The 25792-nt window shown below is 36.2% G+C and overlaps 1 protein-coding gene across 5 annotated transcripts in view; it reads left to right on the top strand.

The window, feature by feature from the left end:
- Window positions 1–25792, top strand: part of ATP2B1 (ATPase plasma membrane Ca2+ transporting 1) — a 129953-nt gene that overhangs the window by 54712 nt on the left and 49449 nt on the right. For all 5 annotated transcript variants that reach the window (XM_030323358.2, XM_030323360.2, XM_030323359.2 and 2 more), the window contains exons 2-3: window positions 3525–3950; window positions 21929–22126. In XM_030323358.2, the coding sequence (XP_030179218.1) occupies window positions 3743–3950; window positions 21929–22126 (406 nt within the window). In that variant the 5' untranslated portion in view covers window positions 3525–3742. The remainder of the gene's footprint in view (window positions 1–3524; window positions 3951–21928; window positions 22127–25792) is intronic.

The following is a 25792-nucleotide window of genomic DNA, read 5'->3' as shown; positions in this document are numbered from 1 at the left end:
GTCAGATTTAAGTTCAGTAAGAAGAGACAAGTCTCTGCCCCAGAGTCACAGCAGAAGCCTCCTTGCCCTCTTGGCCTTTGTTGGGTCATATGAGCATTCCTGAACCAGTTATTATGGCCAGGGGAATGTTTGGATGTGGGATGGAACCTCATGAGACTACACTGAGAGTCGGGGAAGGGCAGATCCCTAAACAAAAGTGGGACTATTGCTGAAAAGTGGGGGAAAGGATGCTGAGTTGGCAAATAACAAATACCCACTGTAGTGTCTTGAATTCTGATTTTATTATATAAACTGGTACATTTGGCTGTTTTTTGACCTATGACAATTTCTATTTGAATCTAATAAATGTGAAGACCTAAAGTAGAGGCAGTGTAGGGAAGGGAGCATGGCTTTTGAGTCACAAACAGAAATTCAGATCCTAGCTCTGATATGTCCCCTTATTGTTGAGAAATGGAACAGAACCCTTTAACACTCATTTCTCCCATTTTTGCATTCTGTCAAGAGCAAAGGCAACAACTGACACATAGGAGTAAAAATATTAGTTTTAATATTGACGGAAGCTGAAATGGAGGATTTGTTTTTTGTGTGACAACAGGGAAGCTCTAATGTTGAACCCCAAACTACAGGCATAGTTATTTACCCCACCCCAGCAACTTTGAACGGTAGTAGTTTTTTTTTTTTTAACCGGGGGGGTCTGTCCCTACCCTACTAACTCAGACCGATGTGTATGAGTTCTGCAGACATCTGGCTTCCAAAAGAAGGCAGAAAGGTGAAGAAACCACATCTGCCTAGTTACTTTTGGAAAATCTGTCAGGCAGCTTGTTTTACCTCAGTGGTAATTAATGGGGTAGGAAGCCACTGTTGAGGAAAATTCCTCTTTGTGGAGGAAACCAGAGGACTGATGGCATAGATGCCTCCGACACAGAGACTTCGTTAGGAATTTATCTCTTGAACAAATAATAATTTATTTAGGATTAGCATAATAATTCAGATGCCAGCAAATTTGGGTTGGAAACTCAGGGATATTATCAAATAACCACCCTCTCTAGATTTTGGAGTTGAGTTATTATAATAATTGATGTGTGACTAGGAGGGAACCACTTTTCCTAGGAGATGAGTAAAATTGGTAATAATTGGGCAAACAGGGAGGATTTGTGAAGTGGGAGGAAGCAGGCAATGAAAGAAATTGTCTTATAGAATCTATAGCTATCACATCCTTGCACATTTAACCCAAGGCAAGGAAATTTTCCTCAACCAGCTGGTATGAATTTCAAAGTTTTTAACCCATTCTCCTGTCCACTGGTTCTCACAGTGTGCTGCATGGACTGACAGCATCTGTATCACCTAGGAATTGTTAGAAAGGCAAATGTTGAAGGGACACCTGTGTGGCTCAGTCAGTTAAGCATCCGACCCTTGATTTCGGCTCAGGTCATGATCTCACAGTTCCTGAGTTCAAGCTCTGCCTGGGATTCTCTGTCTCTGACTCTCTGTCTCTCTCTCAAAATAAATACAATAAACTTTAAAAAATATTAAAAAAAAAAAAAAAGGGCAAATGATGGAGCCTACCCTAATCCTACTGAATCTAAACTGTGGAGTTGAGGCCCAGGCATCTGGATGCATATTGAACTATGAGAATCACATACCATTACAAACATTCTCATAACAGCTTAATAAATGAAGATTAATTGTGCTTGCCAGTAATCTTTTCTAGTTCCCAATCACTGAACATCTTATTTATTAAATATTGAAGAGTGGGTACTTGGGGAGGGAGAGAGACTGAATAGATAAAATAAAGCTTAGGTTTGAGTGCCAAACAGGCATAAGCAGTAGAGCTGTATTTTCACCCTGTAAGTTTAGATATAATGGCATGAAAACTGTTTCAAAAACTAACTGTAGCAGTTGGGGCACCTGGGTGGCTTAGTTATGTGTCCGACTCTTGATCTCAGCTCAGGTCTTGATCTCACAGTTGTGAGTTCAAGCCCTGCATTGGGCTTCTCATTGGGCTCTGCACTGGGTATGAAGCCTACTTAAAAAAAAAAAAAAAAAAAAAGGTGGCAGCAAAGAGCATGCCGTTGGATAAAAGGAATATTAGAATGAGAGAGAACATACGGGGTAGTGATTATAATTTGTGGAGGAGGGACTTGATGATGAGAAAGAAAAAGGTTATGTAAAACGGGATTTTCAAAGGAAGAATTAACTCAGTGACTGATTGAAGCTGAAGTGAATGGAATCAAAGATGACTTAGGATTCCAAGCCCAGGTGATTAGAATAATGGTGACTGAGGAAGGGAGTTACCTATTTAGGGAATAAGATGAATCCATTGTTGGTCATGTTAAGGTTGAGGTGATTAAAGGACATGGATGGAGATAAAAGTTGAACACTCATCTTTGGGTAGTTTAGAGTACAAGGAGAACTTGAAATTATTATTCAGAAAATTTAAGTAATGCATCCATTTATTTTTTAAGTTTTTTTAATGTTTATTTTTGAGAGAGAGAGCATGAGTTGGAGAGGAACAGAGAGAGAGGAAGACACAGAATCTGAAGCAGGGTCCAGGCTCTGAGCTGTCAGCACACAGCCCAACACAGGGCCCGAACTCACGAACTATGAAATCATGACCTGAGCTAAAGTGAGACACTTAACCAGCTGAGCCACCCAGGTGCCCCATAATGCATCCATTTATTGCTTAAACACTTACTGAATGTCTGCCATGTGCCTGGCACTGTTCTCGATTCCCAGGATGTACTAATGGGCAAACCTGACAAGTAAACACGGTAATTTTAGATAATACTAAAGGCCAGCAAAAAAACCCCAGAGTAGTAATAAAGAGTGACTCATGGGTAGAGAATTTCTTTGGATGGCGGGTCAAGGGAAGAATGGAGATGGTGACATGTGACAAATCATGGTGGAAGATAGTTTTAGGAAGACAAAAGATGGTGGTGTCACAGAGTGGCCAAGGAAAATTGCAGGAAAGCACATTGGGGTGTTTGTTGTGCTTTGTGCCCTTTCAAGGTCTATTTTGTATGAAAGGTTTGGAGAGAATGGTCCACGTATTAGAAGGAACATGGGTTGGAGACATCACAGCTCATCTGTTTTAGGCATTTGTTAGGTGTGCAGAAACTCCTCAAATTCTCTGAGGCTTACTCTTCTCAGTAGAATAAGGAGTTAATAACACCTCGTGGAATTACATTGTGATGATTAAATGGAATGAACTTAAAGAAATAGTGCTTGGAATGTAAGTGCTTAATAATAACTATTAATAACCATAATACTGAATGGAAACATAAAATTCAGTCATGTGAAACGCAGTTTCATTTAATAACGATGGGATCTAATATCTTGAAATACAATTTTATTTAGTGGTTATACTTTGATCTTTTGTCATGCAAAAACTTTACACACATGAGACTACAGTTAAAAATATTTTTATGTTTTTCATTAGTTACCTGATGACATTTAGAAAATATGCTTATATGCATAATGCTGTAAAAGATGGATTTTATTAACTTTTAAATATTTTCTTACAGATATGTACATCTCATGATTGATATGAAGAAACTAGTCATGGGCCAAAGGTCAAGATACTTCTCTGGGAAATGCTGCTGATGCTGCTCTAGAAAGTCCTACAATGAGTGTTTGGTTTAAGAAAGATTTTCATATTTAAAAAATTTTCAACTTGGAAATACATCAAGTGAAAATTAGAGTCTTTTGGGAAACATTTTCCTCCTAATAAATAATACTTGTAATGGGCGACATGGCAAACAACTCAGTTGCATATAGTGGAGTAAAAAACTCTTTGAAGGAAGCTAATCATGATGGAGACTTTGGAATTACGCTCGCGGAGCTGCGGGCTCTCATGGAGCTCAGGTCTACAGATGCATTACGAAAAATACAGGAAAGCTATGGAGATGTCTATGGAATTTGCAGCAGGTTGAAAACATCTCCCAATGAAGGTGAGTTGTGTTATGTTTGTTTTTAGTTCTTTGTACGAAGAGTACTGTAGATTTGTAAACATGTTTATATTGTCTTGGTTATTGTATGATTATATCATAATTTTAGTGACATTAAGATGAGTCAGTTATCAGATTGTGCAATTAACAGAACTTTAGATCAAGAAATAATGTTGCAAATTAATTTATATATATATATATTTTTTTTAACGTTTATTCATTTTTGAGAAACAGAGACAGAACACGAGTGGGGGAGGGGCAGAGAGAGAGGGGGAGACAGTTTCTGAGTTAGGCTCCAGGCTCTGAGCTGTCAGCACAGAGCCCAACGTGGGGCTCGAACTCACGAACTGTGAGATCATGACCTGAGCTGAAGTCTGACGCTTAACCAACTAAGCCACCTAGGCGCACCTAATTTATATATTTTAGGTTGGTGGGAGGAAATACTTGTACTAGTGTGCATGTTATTGCTGCTTGTTTACAATAACAAGTTTGCCTTTCTGCTGGAATTATAGAGGATGGAATCCTCCCCCACCCACCCACCCAGGGGATTCAGTGAAAATAAATCCTCACTTATCCTTCATTTTATAAGGTGGCTTAAAATAGTTGTCACTGCCAGTAGCTGACCAATTTGTTTTTACCCTAAACTTTAGTAATTAGTTCAGAAGATCCTAAAGATTAGATGCCAATTTTTTACGTAGCAGACCTTTTCTTTAATGAAAACTAATTTTCAGTCTTAGAATTATGTTCAGTTTGCCTGTTTCAAGGAAGTCTTTGCTTTCATAATTCTCAATTTGTAGTAAGTTTCTTCTTGAGAATCAAGAAAGGAAAAGTTATGACTTTATTGCATTATGGTCTTTGAAACGGTTTGAGATAGATGACCTTTTATACGTTCATCATGTTGAAGAGAAAATTAAGGTTTAGAAAGTTTCAGAAAGGCATTTCCTGTTTACAAACGAAGGAGAGAGATATGCTGAATGTTTGATGATTGTACTTTATTTTAGTAGGGATGGGCAGTTATTAATGTAAAAGTTGAAGTAGACTAGTACACATTCCAAAGCCAGTTCCAGGGAAATTATGCAAAAATGTTTTTCTTTCTTTAAGTTCATTTATTTATTTTTAAGTAATCTCTACACCCAACATGGGGCTTGAACTCAGAACCCTGAGATCAGGAGTCTCATGCTCTTGCAACTGAGCCAGCCAGGTGCCCCCAGAAATGTTTTTCTTGAATATTTTTTTTTGAAACATCTTATGTCATGCCATACTGTCACAAAATTAAAAGTAATAGCAAAAAGTTACTTCCAAAATTGTTTTAAAAATTTTTTTGATTTTAAATTTCATTAAAAATTTCTTTAACCCTATATATCTATAAAATATATATATACACATTTGAATTGCTATTTAAATTCCTAATTGTTTTAAAGAAGTGGTAGGTAATTAATTTTTCTGAAGTAGCATGATCTTGACGAATCCAGTATCAGCATTTACACATCATTCACACATGTCTGGAAAGGGCTTCCTTGATCACTTGGAGTATGTTCTTTTTTCTGTAAGACCTGTTAAGCCTTTGTATCTTCTGGATCTTTTCCTTAAGTCAGAACTACTTAGAAACATGAGCTTCTTAGTTATACCTTAATATGCTATACCATTTTAAGGTAGCTGGGATCCCTGTTGTTGATGTAAATTCTAGGATTCAGGAACAAACCCATGGACTGTAACAGATAGTAAGTTAACAAAATTTGTAGCTTGTTCGTTATTCAAACCCATTTTGAAATATTAGCTAACTTTATATCCTGTTTAGAGAATTGTATATTGATGTGCTGTTCTCAGTATATTCATTAATTCAACTATATGTACTTTATCCATTTAACCTAAAACCTAATTGTTGGATGTTTCATAATCACCAAATTAATAGGAAACATTATAAAAAATCCTCAATATAATTACATAGTTTGTCCATAAAAGGTGATAATGAACTTCAGTTTTATCACCTAACTACACATCCTTCAACCATGTCTTTGTATTCCTCTGCTATTAGTTAATCAAAATTCTTGTCTTCTAATAACTTAACACCCCAACATGGTCTGTTCTCATTTTTAATAGACGTGATTCTCATTAGTTTGTATTGCACTTTCTTTTGTTTATTTTTTGTATTCTTTTTTGTTATTTTGGGCTGTACTCCTTACATTGATTTTAGTTTAATTAGTGAAGTTTATTAAGTTAACTGAAAAATTTTGCATTTAGTACAATAGTTTTGAAATTTGGGGAGGAGATGGTTATGTATCTTTCTTACAATATGATGGGAGCTGTAGGTAATTACTAGAAATAATTCACTTAAACACTCAAAATTTGATGTTCATTGTTGCTGCTTTGTGCTATGAAATAAATATATGAAATCTATTTCCCTCTTTTATTCTTAGAAAATTCTTGCTCATCTTCTTCCTAGTATTGTGAATTTTTGTTAAAATTTGTACAAACTTTTGTCTTTACTGGTTGTATATAAACAGTTTGTCATTTTGAAAGATTCTTTTAAAGAATATGAACAAACCATTTTAAGCATTATATTTGTGTTTACATTTGTAAGATTAAATAAAAACAGCACCAGCCTTCATAAGAATATTGTTTCCAGAGGAACAGTTTTAGTTTAATTTAGAAATAATTTATTAAGAAAGCTAATGAACATTTTGTCACTGATCAACTAGGCAAATGATAGTAAATAAATCATCATCAGGGGTAATCAGCCAGGGGTTTGCCCAAGAAAATGATCCAGACAATAAGTACTCTTTTGTTAATATAAGCTGCTTATCGTGAGGGAAAGTGAGATTAAAATAATTTTTTAAAGAACATGAAGTTTGGTTAGGAAAACTGAAGTTTCTTTAATTCTTTCATTCATTAATTTATTCATTGATACATATAGTCTTTCATCAGATCTAGGTTGTTAATTGCCATATGGTGTTTATTCCCTCTAAAGAAAGAATTAGTGTTGGCAGTTTTAATCGTAAGATAATTATAAGTGTGTAATTAAGTTACATCCCAATCTCATCAGTGTTAACACAGTGTAAGAATATGTGCACCTTAGAATTGCTGGGATATTCTGCCTGCTCTGTGGTAGGTACTTTTCTTGGCTGGGTAGATATATTCGTCAATAAAACAATCCCTGACTTATTTCTACAAGGGGGAGACAAATTTACAAGACAGCTAGATGAAATGCATAGTGTATTATTGATGTCTGCTTAAGAGAAAATTGAGTGGAAAAGGAAAATCGGAAATATTGGGGATGTGGCTATTAGATTGCTATAAAATCTGGAGGAGGAACAGCTTAAGACATTTCTTAAGAGCAGTTACAACAAAAATAATACATAGGTAATGCTTTTTTGTTCCCAGTAGGTTGTTGTTAGCACTTACAAATATTAATTCACTTTATCCTCACAACAGCCTTACCTTTTTTTACAGCCAAAGAATCCACAACACAAAAAGGTTAATCGGCTTACTCAAAGTCTCACAGCTCTTAAGGTGCCAGAGCAGGGATTCAAACCTTGACATTCTAGCTACATGCTTTTAACCACTATATTATATCGCCTGTTATGAAAGTTCAGCTCATACAACTTACAAAAGAGTTGACAATATTAAGAAAGAGGTACCTGTGTTCTGTCTTCTCAAATAGTATTTTTGGTTGGCAGGAGTTTTATAGTGAAAACCATTTTGAGTTTAATAAAGGTTCTGTTGCTCAGTCAGTCTTTTTAAAATATGCCCTGTTCAGGAAGTTGTATCTGTGTGCTTCCTCATTTGGCCTGCTAATTTACTGCTCGTCTTCCAGCAGAGTACTCCTTTAACTGGATTTGAGACATTCTTAATGTGTACTGATGAATAGGAAGTGTTTTGAGCCAGATGTGATTTCCATATTAAAAATGTAGCCATCTCTACTCTTAAAAGAATTGGAAGTATAAATTTCAAGGTTAACTGAAATAAAGACTTGTCACCTCATATTTCTGCTTTATTAGAGAAAGCACCTCTCTTAAGAGTCGTCAGAATCTAAGAATATACTTTTATGACAGAATTACCTTCTTACAACATCCTAACTACATGCAATTATCCCTGTAGTTTTTTTCATTATCTTTATTGTTTTCCTGTATTGATTTTCTTATTCCTGTTGTAAATCCTATTTATTGATCCTTTTACTTTTAACCTAGCTTTCGGTATCCTTTCCATTTTAATGTGTTCCTATGTTATCTATGTTATATTTTATATTGGATGGTAGAGGAGACTGTCTAATAAAGAGATTTCTGGAACGCAGGTCTCTAGCCCTGATAGCATGTTTATCATTCAGTAGTACCACTTTAAATAAGGGGTAACAATGAATGTATACAGATTAAAGACAGGTACTGAGTGGTATTTTGTAAGAGACATGGATGGCTCCATAGCGTTGTAAAGAGGCAAGAAAGCAAATGAGACACTAAGTTTCTGAAGTAGTAGTTGCTAAAATTAGGTATAAGAGAGAAAAAAAGCAAAGGGAATAAGAAAAGGAAACAGTGGTAGAAAGAAACAAAAGAGGTGTGTGGTAGAAAGCAAGGTAAAGTCAACAGTAATCGTCTCTGGCTGACTAATGTCTCCATAATGCTGGCAGTTTATGTTCACACTCCTAGAGGTAAGACTGTTAGTAATGGTGTGCTTTTGACCAGGTCTTCATGATGTAATACAAGAAAACTAACATTCACACATGGAAATATATTTTAACTCTAAAAAAAAAATCATCCGCTGCCCAGCATGAATCATTGTTGACTTATAGGCTACTGCAAGAATCCTCTGATGCTCTGATGGATGTGCTTGGTTATACAGGTTGGCACAGCTCTTTCAGGCACTCAGGAAGGATTCCCATCGCCATGGTATGCCAGCCACGCATATTTTAATACTTGTACAGAGTTACCAACAAGGGTTTGATATTGATAATCCTGCATGACCTTGTCCTGGAAATTTATTGCTGCTGTAATAGAGAATTATGCATTTAATTGAATACCTGCTCAGCTCACTAGTTTTCATTGCTTATGAATTTTTTGAAGGTAATTGTAACACTACTTCTCTAACTTTGTTGCATATATATTATTTCTTAAAGTTGTACTTGATAGAGCCTGAAGTAGTATAATATCAGAGTTGTTTTAAGTTCACTTTTCTGAGTGCGATACACTTCCTTTTTATTTTATTTTTTTATTTTTTATTTTTTTAGTAATCTCTACACCCAACATGGGACTCAAACTCACTACCCCAACATCAAGAGTTGCATGTTGTTCTTTTTTTTTTTTAAGGTTTATTTATTTGAGAGAATGAGCAGGGGAGGGACAGAGAAGGAGGGAGAGAGAATCCCAAGCAGGCTGTACGCTGTCATTGCAGAGCCCCACACGGGGCTTGATCTCATGACTATGAGTTCATGACCTGAGCTAAAATCAAGAGTCAGATGTTTATTAACCTACTGAGCCACCCAGGCACCCCAAGAGTTGCATGCTCTTCTAACTGAGCTAACCAAGCACCTTTATATTTCCTTTTCAAACCATTCTGTTCTGGTTTTCTTAATATTAGATTCTTAGCGTTTTCTTTCTTCCTATTTGGCCGATCATGTATCAGCCTTCTGTGTTTTCCTTTAGATGTTGGTGGGCCTCAGGTTTCCATTTATCTGTGCACACTCCTCTTTGTATACTCTCCTTGGATGATGCCATGCACATCTAAGACTTCACATGTCATCCGGATTCTGGTGTTTCTTGTAGCTCCAGTCCACGTTTTTACCCCAAGCCTTCAGCCTAGAAGCCTGATTCGTTTTAGGCATCTTATTTTCTCAACCTTTCCAGGCTTTACTTTCTGAAAGCATACTCTCTTTTTCCCTTTTCTAACAAAATCATTATATATATCTTTTTTTTTCCTCCTAAAATGTTTGTTTATTTTTGAGAGAGAGAGGAGAAGAGAGAGAATCCCAAGCAAGCAGAGCATGACGCAGAGCTCAAACCCATGAACTTTGAGATCATGACCTGAGCCAAAATCTAGAGTCAGACGCTTAACCAACTGAACCACCCAGGCATTCCAATTACATATGTCTTTTAAGTGGCCTGGACTTTGACAGGAAACTTTCACCCACTCACACTCAGTTGCTAAGACCTAGGGAAAAAAAAACCCAAAAGAACATAATTCTGAGATTGTTAACCTTAAATAAAACAAGTGGTAATTTAATTAAACAAAGATGAGTTTATTCAGGAATAGCAGGGGAATTGTAATTCAGGACAAGCAAATTATGGCAAACTGTAGATAAGTCTGAGGAAGACAGTACGAGGCTCTGGGAGGAAATTAAAGAGGGTTGTTCTGAACATAATTGTATTAGAGAAGAAGAGTTTAAGACTGTGGTGGTTTCTCACTGGCTGCAAGTGGTGAGCAGTTTGCTATTACTGAGGCATGTGGAAACCTTCCTCCTTCCTGCTGCTCATGTAAGCTGAGATGAGCACTGTGTGCATGGGAACTCTCCCTTCATGGCTTCCCAACTGCATTTTAAATCAGATTTCCTTGATTTGTTTTCACTTTCCCCCTTTTGATTAAGATGTTTCTCAGAAAGCATCACTGATCAAGCATCAGATCATTAATTTTGATTGAAATATTTTTCTCTATTTGTCAATTGGTGCTTGGAAGGACCTTTCCCAGGAGTCATGTCTCACATGGGGGTTTTGGTGGGGGGAGGAGGAATGGGTAGAAAGTGGAAACCATGGATGCCACTTTTGAGTAACAGGGCAAATAGCAGGAGGAGCTGTCAGGCATTTCCCATGCATAAATTTATATCTTATTAAGCTTAGAAACCTTGGAGATCATCTCAAGGCATTGGGCTAACATTCTGTTTGCTGTATTATTTTCATGGCCTTCGGAAGCAGCAGGAAAGACTAAACTCAAAAAAGGGTTTGCAGGTACCACGCCTGTATTTCTCTTTGTCCCCAGAGCTGTTGGAAATCTCCTTTGGTCCTGCTGCCGCCACCAAATCTCCTAGTGCTGACTAGGAAATTCCAGGTTGGCTGGTCAACTTCCTTTTTAAGCCAAGTGGGTTGCTCAATGATCTTACGTAACTGAGTTTTAACTTCCCCAGAAGTGTTAATCCAGGTGCAGCAGGTGGTGTTGGCCACAGTGCAGACACCTCCTTGCTCAGCTAAAAGCTAGTCAAGGACTGACCTATTATCAACTTTGGTCAAAGAGTCTAAGGCTCTTTTTTGGGCAGGTGTTGTCTTGGCACTGATTCTGCAGTATCTCTAAGAGTTAAGGAGAGATTTCTCGCTATATTCCTGTTCACATTTACTCCTAACCAGGGAAGTATGGCCCTGCTAACAGAAGTGAACCCTGAATCATAAAACCTCCTGGTAGGTCCTTTCTGATTTGACAGTGCAGGGGATTCAACTAAGGAAGGTGCTTGAGTTGGTTTGTGAAAAGTTAGGGGTAGCTTAAGAGACCTTGCTTTGCTATATGCTAGCTATATAGGCCCAAGGTGAATGAATGATAACCACCCCAGATAAACATAAATCCTGTTGGGGTATGAATCACTCTCACTAAGGTGGCACTGTTAATAGATAGATAAGAGTTTTAAATGACAAATCCGACAGTCTGAAAGGCAAAAGTTACCCCTCCTTAACAAAGGCCTGGGAGAAACAGATGAAGATGTTATCTTTCCAGGCCAGTGCCAGAGTTGAAAAAATAAAGGGAAAGACAAAAGTTTCATGTTTGAGATGAAGTCTTGATTAAGCATCAGGGAGAGTAAGTAGTCATCCTCTATGTCAGCTACTTCTTTTTCTAGTCAGTTTGATTCAGAGGTCTCTATCTGTGTAGGGCCAAATGTCAGGTGGAGCCTTTTTCATCTGTGAGATACATATTCAAGGTTTAAGTCCCTGAAGTCTGGCTGCCATCTGGGTGGTGAGGAGGACCTGGTATAGTCCTTTCCAACTAGATTCTTGGGGCAGTCTTTGTTCAAACTGATTCCAAATCAAAAGGGTGGGAGAAAATTGGAAATGTTACTTTGGAGAGTTGTAGCTAGATTTTTGAGGAAGCTGGAATTCAGGATCCAGTTCAATTTACAAGTAAATAACAGAAACTCAAGGACAGTTAAATAGGATTAGAATCTGATATAGACAAAGAGGTAAACATAATTTGTTCTCTCTTCAAGTACCCTCATTTTTTATAGTAAAAATAATTTCTTTGCATGAAACATTGCTTGATTATTTGCATTAGTGCAGCAAGAAAAGTGATTAACCATCTAAGCTCTTTTTAAGACTGCTTTCCTGGAATTTTGTAAGCAAGGTACCAAGTTGATTTTTCCTTCAAAGGGCTTTATTTATTGGCTCTGTAAAGTCAAACTGTGTTCTTTAAAACTCTCTGGTTGTATCTGAATCTATGCACATTTCTTAAATACGATATTCCAGTCAAAGCTTTGGTAATACAACCAGTGTTTCTCTGTCCTGATATAAAGAGAAAAGATTCTTACTGAATTTATGCAAATTATTATCATAAAAATAAGAATACTCACAAAGAGTTTGCAAATTCTGGAGGGATCACATAGAGAGAAAAAGTAAATGTTTTGTCTTTATTCACAAAGGTGTATCTTACCAAATTATTGATAGCTTAAGAGAGAAGAGTGTTTCCTAAAACCTGGGAAAGCAAAATATTACAGAATCAGTAATGTTTTAAACAAGAAGCTATAAAAATTATAACAATCCTCTCAGTTCATTTAGTCCCATGTTTTTAATTGTTGTTCTGCTTGCATTCAGTTTTGCCACTAGTTCTGGAAATTCTTACCAAGTTTAGTTCTATTGTCTTAAAGTTATCAGAAAACCATCCTTTCCTGAAGCTTCTTGAAGATGAAGTACTTTTGCAGAAACACTTGTATAAGCATCAGAGTAAAACGGTAACTGTCTGTAAATGGCCAAAACACTTAAAAGTGGCCATGGTTAAAAACCCGATGGGAGCTCATTATAATGCAGTTGACAAGGAAATTTGGTAATTTTGTGACTTACCATTTATGATAGTAACCAGAATTACAAATGTTAACGTGATAAAAAGGCATATAAGATCTTTAGAAATTTCATGCTATTATTGGGACACATTAATAACATTTCCATGCAAATTTATTCTAAGAAGGTTTAGCATCACCTGTTTTTAACAATACTTCCCAGGTAATTTAACATATCAAATAAGTCTAATTAGTTTAACATATCCTTCTTTATAAGGAGAACAAGTCCTTTGATATGTTCTAGGGGCCCTCTGTAAAAACCTAAAGTTAGTTCAAGATCAAAATACTTCCTTTTGAATTTGATTTTTTGGGAAGTTTGTCAAAAATATCAAAAGATTTCAGGGCACCTGGGTGGTTCAGTCAGTTAAGTGCCCAACTTTGGCTCAGGTCATGATCTTGCCTTTCATGAGTTCGAGCCTGTACTAGGCTCTGTGCTGCCAGCTCAGAGACTGGAACCTGCTTTGGATTAATTCTATGTCTTCCTCTCTCTCTTTCTCTGCCCCTCCCCCACTTTTGCTCTGTCTCTCCAAAATAAACAGACACTTTTTTTTTAAATATCAAACGATTTGGACCTTTGGTCAAAGAAGATCATATGTCACCGTGAAACAATACTTTAGGTATCCATTTAATCAAAGTGACAAAGACTTTGCAGAAAAATACAGAAAGTTAAATAGTTGTAAAAAGCCTTAGCTTCTTTAATATTGAAAAGACTCAGCTTTTTTTTTTTTTTAAGTAACCAAAGACTTGATGAAAGCAAAACACACAATCTTTGTTTTTCTAGGAAGATTACATTAAAAGTAAAGGAAAACCTTTGTTTACAATTTGTTCTTAAGAGCAGATCAATAATGTAAGAAAACATTGTTCTTTTTTTTTTAAGTTTATTTATTTATTTTGAGAGAGAGACAGCTTGAGCGGGGGAAGGGCAGAGAGAGAGAGAGGGAGAGAGAATCCCAAGCAGACTTCACGCTGCAGAGCCTGACACAGGGCTCAAACCCACAAAACTGTGAAATCATGACCTTAGGTGAAACCAAGAGTCAGACACTTAACCTACTGAGCCACCCAGGGGCCCTGAAAACATTGTTCTTTTGACAGGAAAAAGAACAAATTCGAATTTTGTACCACTGTACTTTTGAAATTAAAACTCATTTTTAAATAAATTTATTTTAATCTTAACTAGCTTGAGTGTACATTAAAATGCTCAAAGATTCCTTTTCCACAAACCTACAACTTTCGTTTTACATTCAGATTTTATCCTCTTTTCTCTTTTTAAATAACTAGCCTCACTAGGACAAATTTTCCCTCTAAAAAGTGCATTTATATTCCTTATACCTTCTTTTACCAAAAGCCCATGTCATAATTTTTTTGCATATAGAGGTGTTTCCCTTATTATTTCTAGTAGCTTTAAGCACACATATTAATTAGAATTCTTAACCCTTAGCAACTTTAATTAAGAAGTAAACAATTAAGAACTGGCCTTTACATTAGCATTCTGTGAATTGGCAGATTTATAAATTCTTTTTATGATTTCTGAAAACATGCTTTTTTCATAGAAAATTTTTAAGCATGGCTAAAACATGTTTACTGTTAGACTCAAATATCTTTAGTTCCTCTGTAAAAGGAAGCAAAAAAACCTATGTTCAGTAATCTGTGTTGCAATATTTTATCTTACTTGGAAATGATCTGGATATTTAATGAATTTAACTCATATTTAATGCAGCAAAACTTTAAGGTTCCCCAAAAAGACTTGGGTAAATTATTTGAAAAGTTCACCTAAAACCTTTTTATCCTACTTATTTCTATTTAGTTTACTTGCTCTTAACAATTATGTTTAGGGGCGCCTGGGTGGCTTGGTTGGTTAAGCGTCCGACATCAGCTCAGGTCATGATCTCACGGTCCGTGAGTTCAAGCCCCGCGTCGCGCTCTGTGCTGACAGCTCAGAGCCTGGAGCCTGTTTCAGATTCTGTGTCTCCCTCTCTCTCTGCCTCTCCCCTGTTCATTCTTTGTCTCTCTCTGTCTCAAAAATAAATAAATGTTAAAAAAAAAAACACAATTCTGTTTAGATCCCACAAAAACTTCATGAGACATTAGACAAAATCAACCATCTTCCCAAGCTGTTATTCTTGTTGACAGATTTTGTAACAGAGATAACGTGAACTTACTTGACTACTAAAACCGGGTAGAATAAAAGTTGTATGTTTACATTATATTTAATCCTGGTAACTCTGAAGACATGCCTATTTTAATTAAACCAAACTTAAGGCCAGCTTTTGTTTGCCAAACTCAGGGGAACCTGAAAAACATTTAGGTTACTTTCTATTACATTTTTGAGAATTTCTATGAATACTTAATTCACATTTGAGTCAGTTAAATAGAAGTCTTTTACAAATTGATTGTAGTAATACTATTGGAGGTAGACAGTACTACATATATACAACACACATGCGTAGGCACACTTAAACATACAGACAGGCATAAACAGAGGCTTCCATTTCACTCATGATAAAAGTTGGATCTAACTTTTCTGGTAGATGGAATTAGTTAAGGCTACCTGCCCAGATAGCTAAAGCTAAGTTTTGAAGGACCTTTCCCCCTTTTGTTTTTCTTCTGGTAAGAATTACTTCCCTGAAGTTTGCACTTTAGCATTTACATCTCAGAGGCACAAGGAAGAATGCAAGTTACAAACCTTTAAAGATTAGTAGGGGAGGTTTGGGTATTGGCAAAAAAGAAATGGATAAACTTTGAATTGTCTCTAGAGTTGCATTTCTAGTTTCACAAGGATTTGCAAGATAAGGTTTGTTGTTCTCAAATCCTCAACGAATTGAGTTGCAACTTAAGTGACATTATAGCTTGTTCCACTGATCCAACTACATTATCCACAATGAGCAGAGGGAAGAGTGCCTTAACAAAATTTTCTGTCAGGCTCCGACTAGTGCCTCTCATCTTATTTTCTGCCTTTTTATGTTTCCAGTAATCTCTGGAGTTAATCCAGTTATTAAAACTGTTAGAGAATTTTCTCTTGAGTTCAAGAAATTAGTTAACTATAGCCCTAACTTCATTTGGCCTTTAGCGTGGCCTTTGACCAAGGAGTGGAAAGTAACTGAAGAGAATCACCTGTAGTCTCAGGCGGTGTTATTTTAAAAGGTAATTTAATAGTCTCTTCAGAGTGTAAAGGCAATTCAGACAGAGGATTGCTAGAATGAGTACTCAGAGGAAGAAAGAGGGGAGCAGTAGGAGTATTCTGTCACAGTAAGAGTATTATGTCAGTCTTAAAGCCTTTTGTTTTTGGTACCTCTCTATCTGTACTTTTTCATTAGCCTTTTACAACAAATCTTTCAATGAAGCTATTTTGGAATTTTGAAGTTTGGAAACTTCTGCATACCAGTAAAAATAGGTGCCCCATTCTGTTTTATTTGGGACTCCTTTGCTTTCAAATGCACTTCTTAAATGATCCTATCTAACTGGAACATTTCTCATAATGGCCATTGTGATTTTAGATTGTCTTTAGTAAGATTTTGCCATTTTTGTAGATATTTTACAACTTCTGAAACCATAGTTTTTAGACATAAAAAAGATAGGTATGCCAGAAGGTGACCTGCTTAACTCTTTGGATTTTACGGATCCCATTACTCAAAGTAGAAGTACAGAAAACAAAAGAGAACTCACCAAGAAGGGTAATGCATTCACAAAAGCAGATAGTCAGGGAGCTGAACCAAAGAGACTAAATTCGAATCCAAGAGGAAACCCACTGAACCAAAAGGAAAAAGACGGCTCACAGAAATGGAGAGGACAAGGGGCTCAAGTGGGACCCACAAACAGTCATTAGTTCCCCAGGGGTTCTGCACCTTCTGATCCCACTTCATGACACCATGTAATCAACCTTAAGTGAAACAAATGGTAATTTAATTAAATAAAGATGAGTTTATTCAGGAATAACAGTGGCGTTGCCATTCAGGACAAGCAGACTGTGGCAAACCATAGGCAAGTCTGAAGAGACAGAGGGGAGGTTAGCTTTTATGAGGTGCTGGGAGGACATGGAGTGAGTCATTTTGAAAATAACTTCATTGGAGAAGAACAAGAGCTCCAGGTTGTGGTGGTTTCTCACTGGCTGCAGGTGGTGAGAAGTTTGCTGTTACTGAGGCATGTGGAAACCTTCCTCCTTCCTGCTGCTCATGTAAGCTGAGAGGAGTGCTACATGCCCAAGAACTGTCTCCTCATGGCTTCCGAACTCCATTTTAAATCGGTTTCCTTGATTCATTTTCACAGCTGCTTTGATGGTTTTTTTAAATATATTGTCTCTTTGTGAAGCTAATTGGGGCATAAGGAGATCAGATGCCACACATGCCCTTGGCCTCATTGCCACTATTCTACAGTCAACTGAGCCAATGGGACCAGGCAGAAGAGTTGTCAGTATATTTATTCATAAGTTACACTTAATGATTTCATGTCATATCTACTCTATTTTCAAAACTAAGACCATGTAGTCTCATTACCAGTTTTACCAGCTTGGCTATTTCCCTTCCCTCAAGAACTTTGCTTTCTCTCTCCTAACAATGGAAGCCTCTTCCTGCCCTTAGAGGAGGCTAACACCTACACCCTGGATTCCATTCCCCTTGCCTCTTCAGAGGCTTTACTCCAGTGTTAGCCTGTGTCTCTTGTATCATCAGTGTTGTCTTCTCTACTTGATTATTTCCGCTGGTAAATTACTTGCCTTGATATCTATCACTCATCTTTAAAAAAGCAATAATGGGTTTATTTATCCACTTTAATTCACCTTTACTGCTTTATTTTTCTCTGCTGCATCATACTCGTGGAAAAAGTTGTATAATCATAGTTTCCATCCATTTTCTCATTCTTATTCTATCTTCAGTTCTTTCTAATCAGACTTGCTTCACAGCATTCCACTGGAAAATTTCTTCTCAAGGGCATGGGCCTCCAGCTAACCAAAGCCAGTCTTATTTTCTGGCTTCATCTTACTCATTTGATGTCATCATCCACATCATCTTCATCTTTTTTAAAAAACGCTCCTTTTGTAGGCTTCCATAATTTTACACGAGCCTGTTTTTGAGCCAGCCACCTCCCCCTGCCCGTTTCTTTGGGTTGCCTTTTCTTCCCCTATCTGATCATTAAATGTTGGAGACTATTCCAAGTTTCTAGCCTTAACCCTTCTCTCTTGTCTGCCTTCTGGGAGCTCTCTTTGGGTCCATGACTCCAGAATCATCTGTGCATTGATGATTTTCTGGCGCAGACCTCTTCTGAGTTCCGAATATGGCTAGCCAGCTGTCTACAGACCTCTCCACTTGTTTATTTATTAAATAGGCATCTCAGGGGCACCTGGGTGGCCCAGTCAGTTAAGCGTCCAACTTCGGCTCAGGTCTTGATCTTACAGCTCGTGAGTTCGAGCCCAGTGTCAGGCTCTGTGCTGACAGCTCATGCTCTGTCTCTCTCTGTCTCAAAAATAAATAAACATTAAAAAACAAATGGGCATCTCAGGTGTAAATCTGTAAAACGAAACTGTTAACTCTTTCCTTTCTTTTTCCACTTAATTCTGCAATTCCCAAAGGCCTGCTGTATCTTGGTGAATGTCTTTACTATCCAATCATTTAAGTGTATAGACAAAAAAAAAAAAACAAAACAAAACTTAGATATCATTCTTTATTCTTTTTCTTTCATCCACATCCAGTCATTTAGCAAGTCCTGTCTGATCTTTTTATAGGATAATTGGCAGATTCAGTTAAAAACCTCAGATACTAGCCACGATCACCTCTTACTTTCTACTTACTGGTCTTTTCCCTCCACTCTTGCTCTCTTCAATTTATACTTCACACAACAATTTAAATGAGATCAATTATTACTACCATACTCTATGGTGCTTTAAATCCCTTCTGTTTAAAAAAAATAAATAAATAAATAAATCCCTTCTGTTTTAGAAAGGTTTCTGTTGCACTTAGAATAGTACTAGTCTTCTCGCTGTGTTACTTTAATAATCTCTTTGTTTCCCTCCAGTATAAGATTGCTGAATATATAGCGTGTTTATACTGACTCCTCAGGATGTAGAATAGTCCCTGCAAGTAGTAGATGTTAAGTAAATATAGGGTGGGGAACAGACTATTGTTACAAAACTCTTAACTTCATTATATTTAGATTATGTGAGTTTATTATTCTGCGTTTATGGAAATTAATTTCCCCCAAAGTGGAATTAAAACCTGTAATGTCCAGTTTATAACTTGTCATCCCCTTACTGAGCTCAATCACTGTTACTCTGTAGTATATGCTTTGATCCATTGTACCTTCTTAGGCCCTTCCAAACAAGTTTGTAAGATACACCAACAAATATTAATGCCTCTACCCCAACTGCCACAGACATTAAGTGACATGCGTAAAATTTCAGTAGGTGAACTGGAATCTAGGTCTTCTAGTTTGTAACCCAGATGACTTTATTGATGTAGTGTCTTAGGTGAGTGCTTGTATGTGTGGTAGTGGTTTAGAAGAATTACAGTAACCTTTAGGACCGGCTGCTTTTTTAATTCCCAGATTCCCTCCAGATACATTTTTTTTAGAGTTTATTTTGAGGTGGAGGCAGAGAGAGAGGAAGAGAGAATCCCAAGCAGGCTCTGCACTGATGCTCCTGGATGCAGGGCTTGAGCCCACCAACCAGGAGATCATGACCTGAGCCCAAATCAACAGTTGGACATTTACCTGACTGAGCCACCCAGGCACCCTTTCGGATAGGCTTTTAAGCTCTCTTTAGCTCTGTGGCTCTTTTTATCAGCATTAACATAAAATGTTGGCCTCCATTATAATTAATGTAGGTTTGGGTCAATTATTTTTATAGTTATAGTGGTGCTACTTAAAACTACGAAGTGTTATATACTTGTAATTAATAGTAGGTTCTATTAAGTGTGAGTTAAACTGATAAAACCAATATCTTCAGATTTCATAGAAAAAAAGATTGGAGACTGACAGCTAGGGAAGGTTGTCTTTTATTTTTTCTAGTAAGGTCATTGAAATACAAGATATAACAAACTTACTATCTTTTTATAAGAGAAAGGGCACTTAAATTTAAAAAGCGGCAAGCACATAATCTCAGAACATCTCAAAGTTTAGTCCTTTAAAACAAATTTTGTTTTGTGGAAAACCTTACTGCATTGATTCCTCTGTCCCTCAATTAAACCATGGACCAGTGTTAACTGGTTTCAGCCAGGTGTGATTGGGGAGCATTGCTCTAGTCTGAAGAAACTATGGATTCTAAATTACAGTTTGCAAGTTTCTTCTCTCATATTCTCTTTCCCTCAGTCATGATTACTACAATCCTTTCATTCCTTTCTTTCTGTTGAACTGTCTCAAAGCCTGGAGCTCTGTGGAAGCTTTCAGATGATGACTTTTGTCATCAGAAATCTCAAATCTTTCTGCCCAGTATGGACGGACCTTGTTACAGTTGCTAATGAAAACATTCTCTGGAATCTTATTGGTACCTTTAACCAAATAAATAATGACTTTAAAATGTCTGTGTTCATTTCTTATTGTTTATTCTAAAAGCGTACTTTCTTTGTTCTCTCTCTTCTACTCTCTGCCTGCCTCCACACTGAGATTACTAGTCGAAACACCTAAAACCAAGAGCCTCCCAGTAATCTGCTGTTTTCCTGTCTCGCTCCTTTGCTGTTCTCTTGGGATGAGCTCTTGCCAAAAAAAGAGTTTATGTTAACTAAATTAATTATGAATTTAAATTTATGATGATAAATTGAAAGTTGTATCATTCTGATAGCTTTGCCTTCTTTGATATTTTTAAGCAGACTCAGAAACATGTCATTTGTCACTCCTGCCTGTTTTCATACCTCCCACAAAAATATAAATGTGTATGTACTTCACTTTAGCTATTTGGGATATATCTAGGTTTGATTGGATCAGCACGGTTAAGTTTGAGGAGGACCTGCTTGATGGGGTAAGGGAAAGGCAAAATTCATGTCATCCAACTCTCTCTTAACCTCTTTCCTCATAACCTTCCAATTCCACATTCCAGGCAATAAATATTATGTCCTATCATGCACCTTTTCCCTTACAGTGACAGTGGGCGCTATCAGTCAATAGAAGTACCTGTTTCTCAAGCTAGAAATCCTAAACATAAAATTCAAAAGAAAGGTCATCCCATAATTTCCTTTTTTTTTTTTTTGTGACTTGCAAATCATTTATCAGTCCATGTATAACAGACATTTTAATGGAGAAATTTTAGAGCTTGTGATAAATGTTTCATTGTTCTTTAGTAAATAAGAGTGAAAATCAAAGACTTTCTCTGATTAGGGTGACCAAGATGCTGTAAGTAAATCAAATAAATACATAATTCCCCATTTTGGGAGGGAAAACATCATAAGTAAAGGTCAGGGAAATTTTTAATTCCAATATAAAACCCATCCAACTGTCATATCACTCTGGTCTCTGGCAGCCTACAAGATGGTATAAGGTAATATGATCAAAAATGAACATTTTGGAAAAGTGAAAATTTTTAATCCAGTCTTGACCTGTCTACGTGAATTGTTCTTTTAAAGCACTGTGCATGTTTTTCAGTGATTTAAATTCTGTTCATTTGATATAATGTGTAAAAGTCAGTTTGATTGGGTCTTATGAATTGAATCTGAAGTGCAATGAATGAAGGGGCACTGGGTGGCTCAGTCGGTAGAGCATCCAACTTCAGCTCGGGTCATGATCTCACGGTCTGTGGGTTCGAGCCCTACATTGGGCTCTGTGCTGACAGCTCAGAGCCTGGAGCCTGCTTGGGATTCTCTTTCTCCCTCTCTCCCTGCCCCTCCCCTGCTCATGCTTTGTCTCTCTCTCTCTCTCTCTCTCTCTCAAAAATAAGTAAACATTAAAAAAATTTTTTTTAAATAAAGTGTAATGAATTAATGTTTTGAGTAAAATAGGTATTTCCTTTTGTAAGTAGTGAAACTTTTCACTGAAATTTGTTTCTTTTCACTAGGTTTGAGCGGAAACCCTGCAGATATAGAGAGAAGAGAAGCAGTGTTTGGAAAGAATTTTATACCTCCTAAAAAGCCAAAAACCTTTCTTCAATTAGTATGGGAAGCATTACAAGATGTCACTTTAATTATATTAGAAATTGCAGCCATAGTATCATTGGGCCTTTCTTTTTATCAACCTCCAGAAGGGGATAATGCACGTAAGTAAATTGGGGAGGGGGAAAAAAAAAAAAGACTTTCATGTGTGATGTTAATAAATTCAATTCATTTGCTTAATTAAAATATAATAATAGGTTGGCATTTGGGAGGGAAAACATAAGTAAAGGTCAGGGAAGTGTGCTAGATAGCATTCTAGCAGTGTTTTTAATTGTTCTTTAAATATACCATCTCAGATAATTTTACAATAACCCTATGAGCTAGTGTCACTTCCATGTTTGATACAGAGGTTAAATAACCTGCCAATGTGTGTATGCCACGTGTTGGCAAAGAGCTAAGTCACATATACAGTGTGGTTTGTGCCATCATGGTTTTTAAGGTCTTTGAACATTAAATTGAAATAATTACAGTTTTTAATTTTGGGGTTTTTTTTTTTAATCTTTTGGAAATCATTATGAAAGCAAAATTCTGTTCTCTTCCCTGATTCATTATTTTTCAAGTTCTTAAATTGTTATTATAGGCATGATTCGGGTATTGCCTTGCCATTCTAGAAATGTTTATACTACAACTTATCTTGACCAAAGGAAAAGTACATCATACAGTGGTAGATCTGCTTTAACTTGTAGCTACAATGGTTTTGTCTTTCTCCTGCCTATGTTCTTCATTTCTCTTTTAAAATGTCTTACTCTCTTTTTAATCAATTTATTTAAAATAGATAGTCCTTGACAGTACATTCTATAACTGCTAAGAAACCTCGCTTGGGTTTTGGTCACTATATTTAAATAGCTATAGAGTGAACCAGTAGTATTTTATATATCAGGAGAGTGATATACCAATATTTTTCTTTGTAAAAACTTTATTCTTATGCCTTTCAAGTTATGAAGAGTTAAATAAACATTAGCTAACTCTAAAAGTTGGGTTAAGTAAAAATTTAAAGTAATGCCATTAAAGGTATGCCTGGAGCTCATGTGAGAGTTGTGTTTTTTGTTTGTTTATTTTAGAAAGTAGGTCACTGAAGAAGTCAGTTTATCGGAGAGCAGGGTTTTTCAGCAACAGCTTTGTTTACATTTTACACCAGAGCATTCTTTGTCACCCTGCACTGTACTACCCTCCAGTTGAGGCCACCAGAACTTTTCCATACATTGCCAGGTTTCTGATAGGGGGCAAAATTGTCTATGGTTGAGAATCACTTGTCTAAATAAGAAAAAATTTAGGCAATATTCTTGTCAACATTGAGCCAAATTATTTTTTAAACTTTTGTTTTTATTAAATAAATAATACATATTTTGCTGTAGAAATATTAGGAGGGAAAAATGACAATTCATAGGAAATAGTATTCACTGAAAATCTCACTTCTTAGAGATTACTGCTATACCATTTTCATATTCTCCCAGATTTTAAAATATGTTTTGTATGTCTGTGGGTACTCACGTATGTGTATGTGTGCATATGTGGGTAGGCATGAGGGCGTGTAACTGTGTGTATATGAAATGTTTTATATGAAAAGGGAAGGTCATACCACGTTCATCAACATATAGGTAAATTCTGTAGCGTTCAATTTACCCAACTATCATTATAGAATATTGGGAATTGGTATTCTAGAATTCAGCGAGTTCGCAGATTTTGAAATGTTTCTTTACTTTTAACATTTTTTTCCCTAAGATTATAAGAAGACTAAAGAAAAATATTTTCAACAGGAATGGATTTTGTTACTAACAAGGACAAATCTTTTTGGAATTTGGACTGCTTCATTTGTAGGATGTAGTGACAAGCCCTTTCCCAAATTTGCTTAAGGAGAATACTGGCATTAGATCCAACTGGGAAGATACTCTAAAATTGTCAGTGTCATAAGACACTTTAAAAACAGTCAAAATCTGCTAGAAGGTGTTAGTAAAACATACAAAGATATTTTTGTTCCACGGTGAAATGTTAGTATTTGCATTTTTTTAACATTTATTAGTGTACTTCATGTGTCTTTTCATCATGTATATTTTAACACTAAGTAGTAAATCTGTAGTCATAGACTATATTATCAAAATTTCTTACTAGTACTGATGGTATAAAAATAAGCATTATAACCCATACAATAAACACATCTTTAGTTACTAGTATAATGCCAAGGTTTTCAAACCTTTTGGTCTGAGGGCCCCTTTATACTCAAAATGCTAAGGACTCCACAAACAGATTTTGATTATATGAGCTATATCTGTAGATATTTACTGTATTCTTAATTAAAGTTGAGAAATTTAAAAATACTGTATCAGTGCATTTAAGTTGTATCTAAGTGTTGTATTATAATAAATATAATTGCTATAATTATTAATGAAATCTTAAGTGAAATTATGAAGAGAGAATTAGCAGTATTCTTCATTTCCTTGTATCTCTTTAAGGTCTGGCATAATTGAAGATAATCTGCTTCTGCATTTAGTGTCTTGTGTTAGCACATGTAGTGTAGTCTTTGGAAAATTCCACTACACATTCCTGAAATAGAATGCAAATTACATCTTGGTATTATTACATAGTTTTGACCTTGGGGGATCCTCCTGGGGTTCCTAGACAACACTTTTTGAGAACTGATTCTTTATACTGTTAATGTACATACTTGATGCACCATCCAAGAAATAGCCCAAATGGAGAATTTTAAGAATGGAATATTTGCCTTATGGTAGAGCACAGACTGAATTTAGATTGTGCATCTCTCTCAGGTGAATATGTTTACAGGGGAACACCTTTGGTTAAATAGATTTTTATTGTATTTATACTCCGACTTTACTGAAAGCATAGGACAGTCCTTTTGTAACTTTGATTTTTGCAATTATTTTTTCACTGCAGGTACTCTAAAAATTTGTAACGATCAGCAGCAGGAAAAGGATTTAATTTTTGGAAGTATTTTACTACCATCTGTTTCAAAATCATTCTAAATTTATCTGTAATTTAAGGTAGAACTATATATGAAATGAAATATGGCATCAACTTGTTTCATGTTCTCTTTTGAAATATTTAGTCATGTAGTTCTAAATATGCATGTGAGATTTAAAGCTGAAAATGATATAATTGTCTCATAATTCTTTTCCCCTTAATCTGTTGTATTGATCTTTAAACTTTTTTTGGTTGTATACCTTATCAGGAAGAAATATGAGCATATATTCAAAGGATGCATTTATGAATTATATATATGTAAAGCTATCTACATAATGTATGTATAATGTTTATACTTTATAATATGTATAGTTTTAAACATATGCAAAAATATAAACTGAAATGTTAAAAAGATGAAATGAGGTTTAAAATTTTGATGTTTAGTAACCATAAAATATCATTATTGATAGCCTGATTGAATATACATTATTTTATAATTTTGATTTAACCTTGATTTCCCTTGATTTGGGTCTGAGTTTGCTTTATTTCAGAACTTGGTTTTGTTTTTGTTTTTTTTTAATTTTTTTTTTAACGTTTTTCTTTAATTTATTTTTGAGACAGAGAGACAGAGCATGAACGAGGGAGGGGTAGAGAGAGAGGGAGACACAGAATCGGAAGCAGGCTCCAGGCTCTGAGCCATCAGCCCAGAGCCCGACGTGGGGCTCGAACTCACGGACCGCGAGATCGTGACCTGAGCTGAAGTCGGACGCTTAACCGACTGGGCCACCCAGGCGCCCCTAGAACTTGGTTTTAATGTTTCTCACAGCTGAAAAGAAACTTACAACATTTTG

This window comes from Lynx canadensis, chromosome B4 (genome assembly GCF_007474595.2).
Source record: "Lynx canadensis isolate LIC74 chromosome B4, mLynCan4.pri.v2, whole genome shotgun sequence".
NCBI lineage: Eukaryota > Metazoa > Chordata > Mammalia > Carnivora > Felidae > Lynx > Lynx canadensis.
This window is presented reverse-complemented; position numbering and strand designations above follow the sequence as displayed.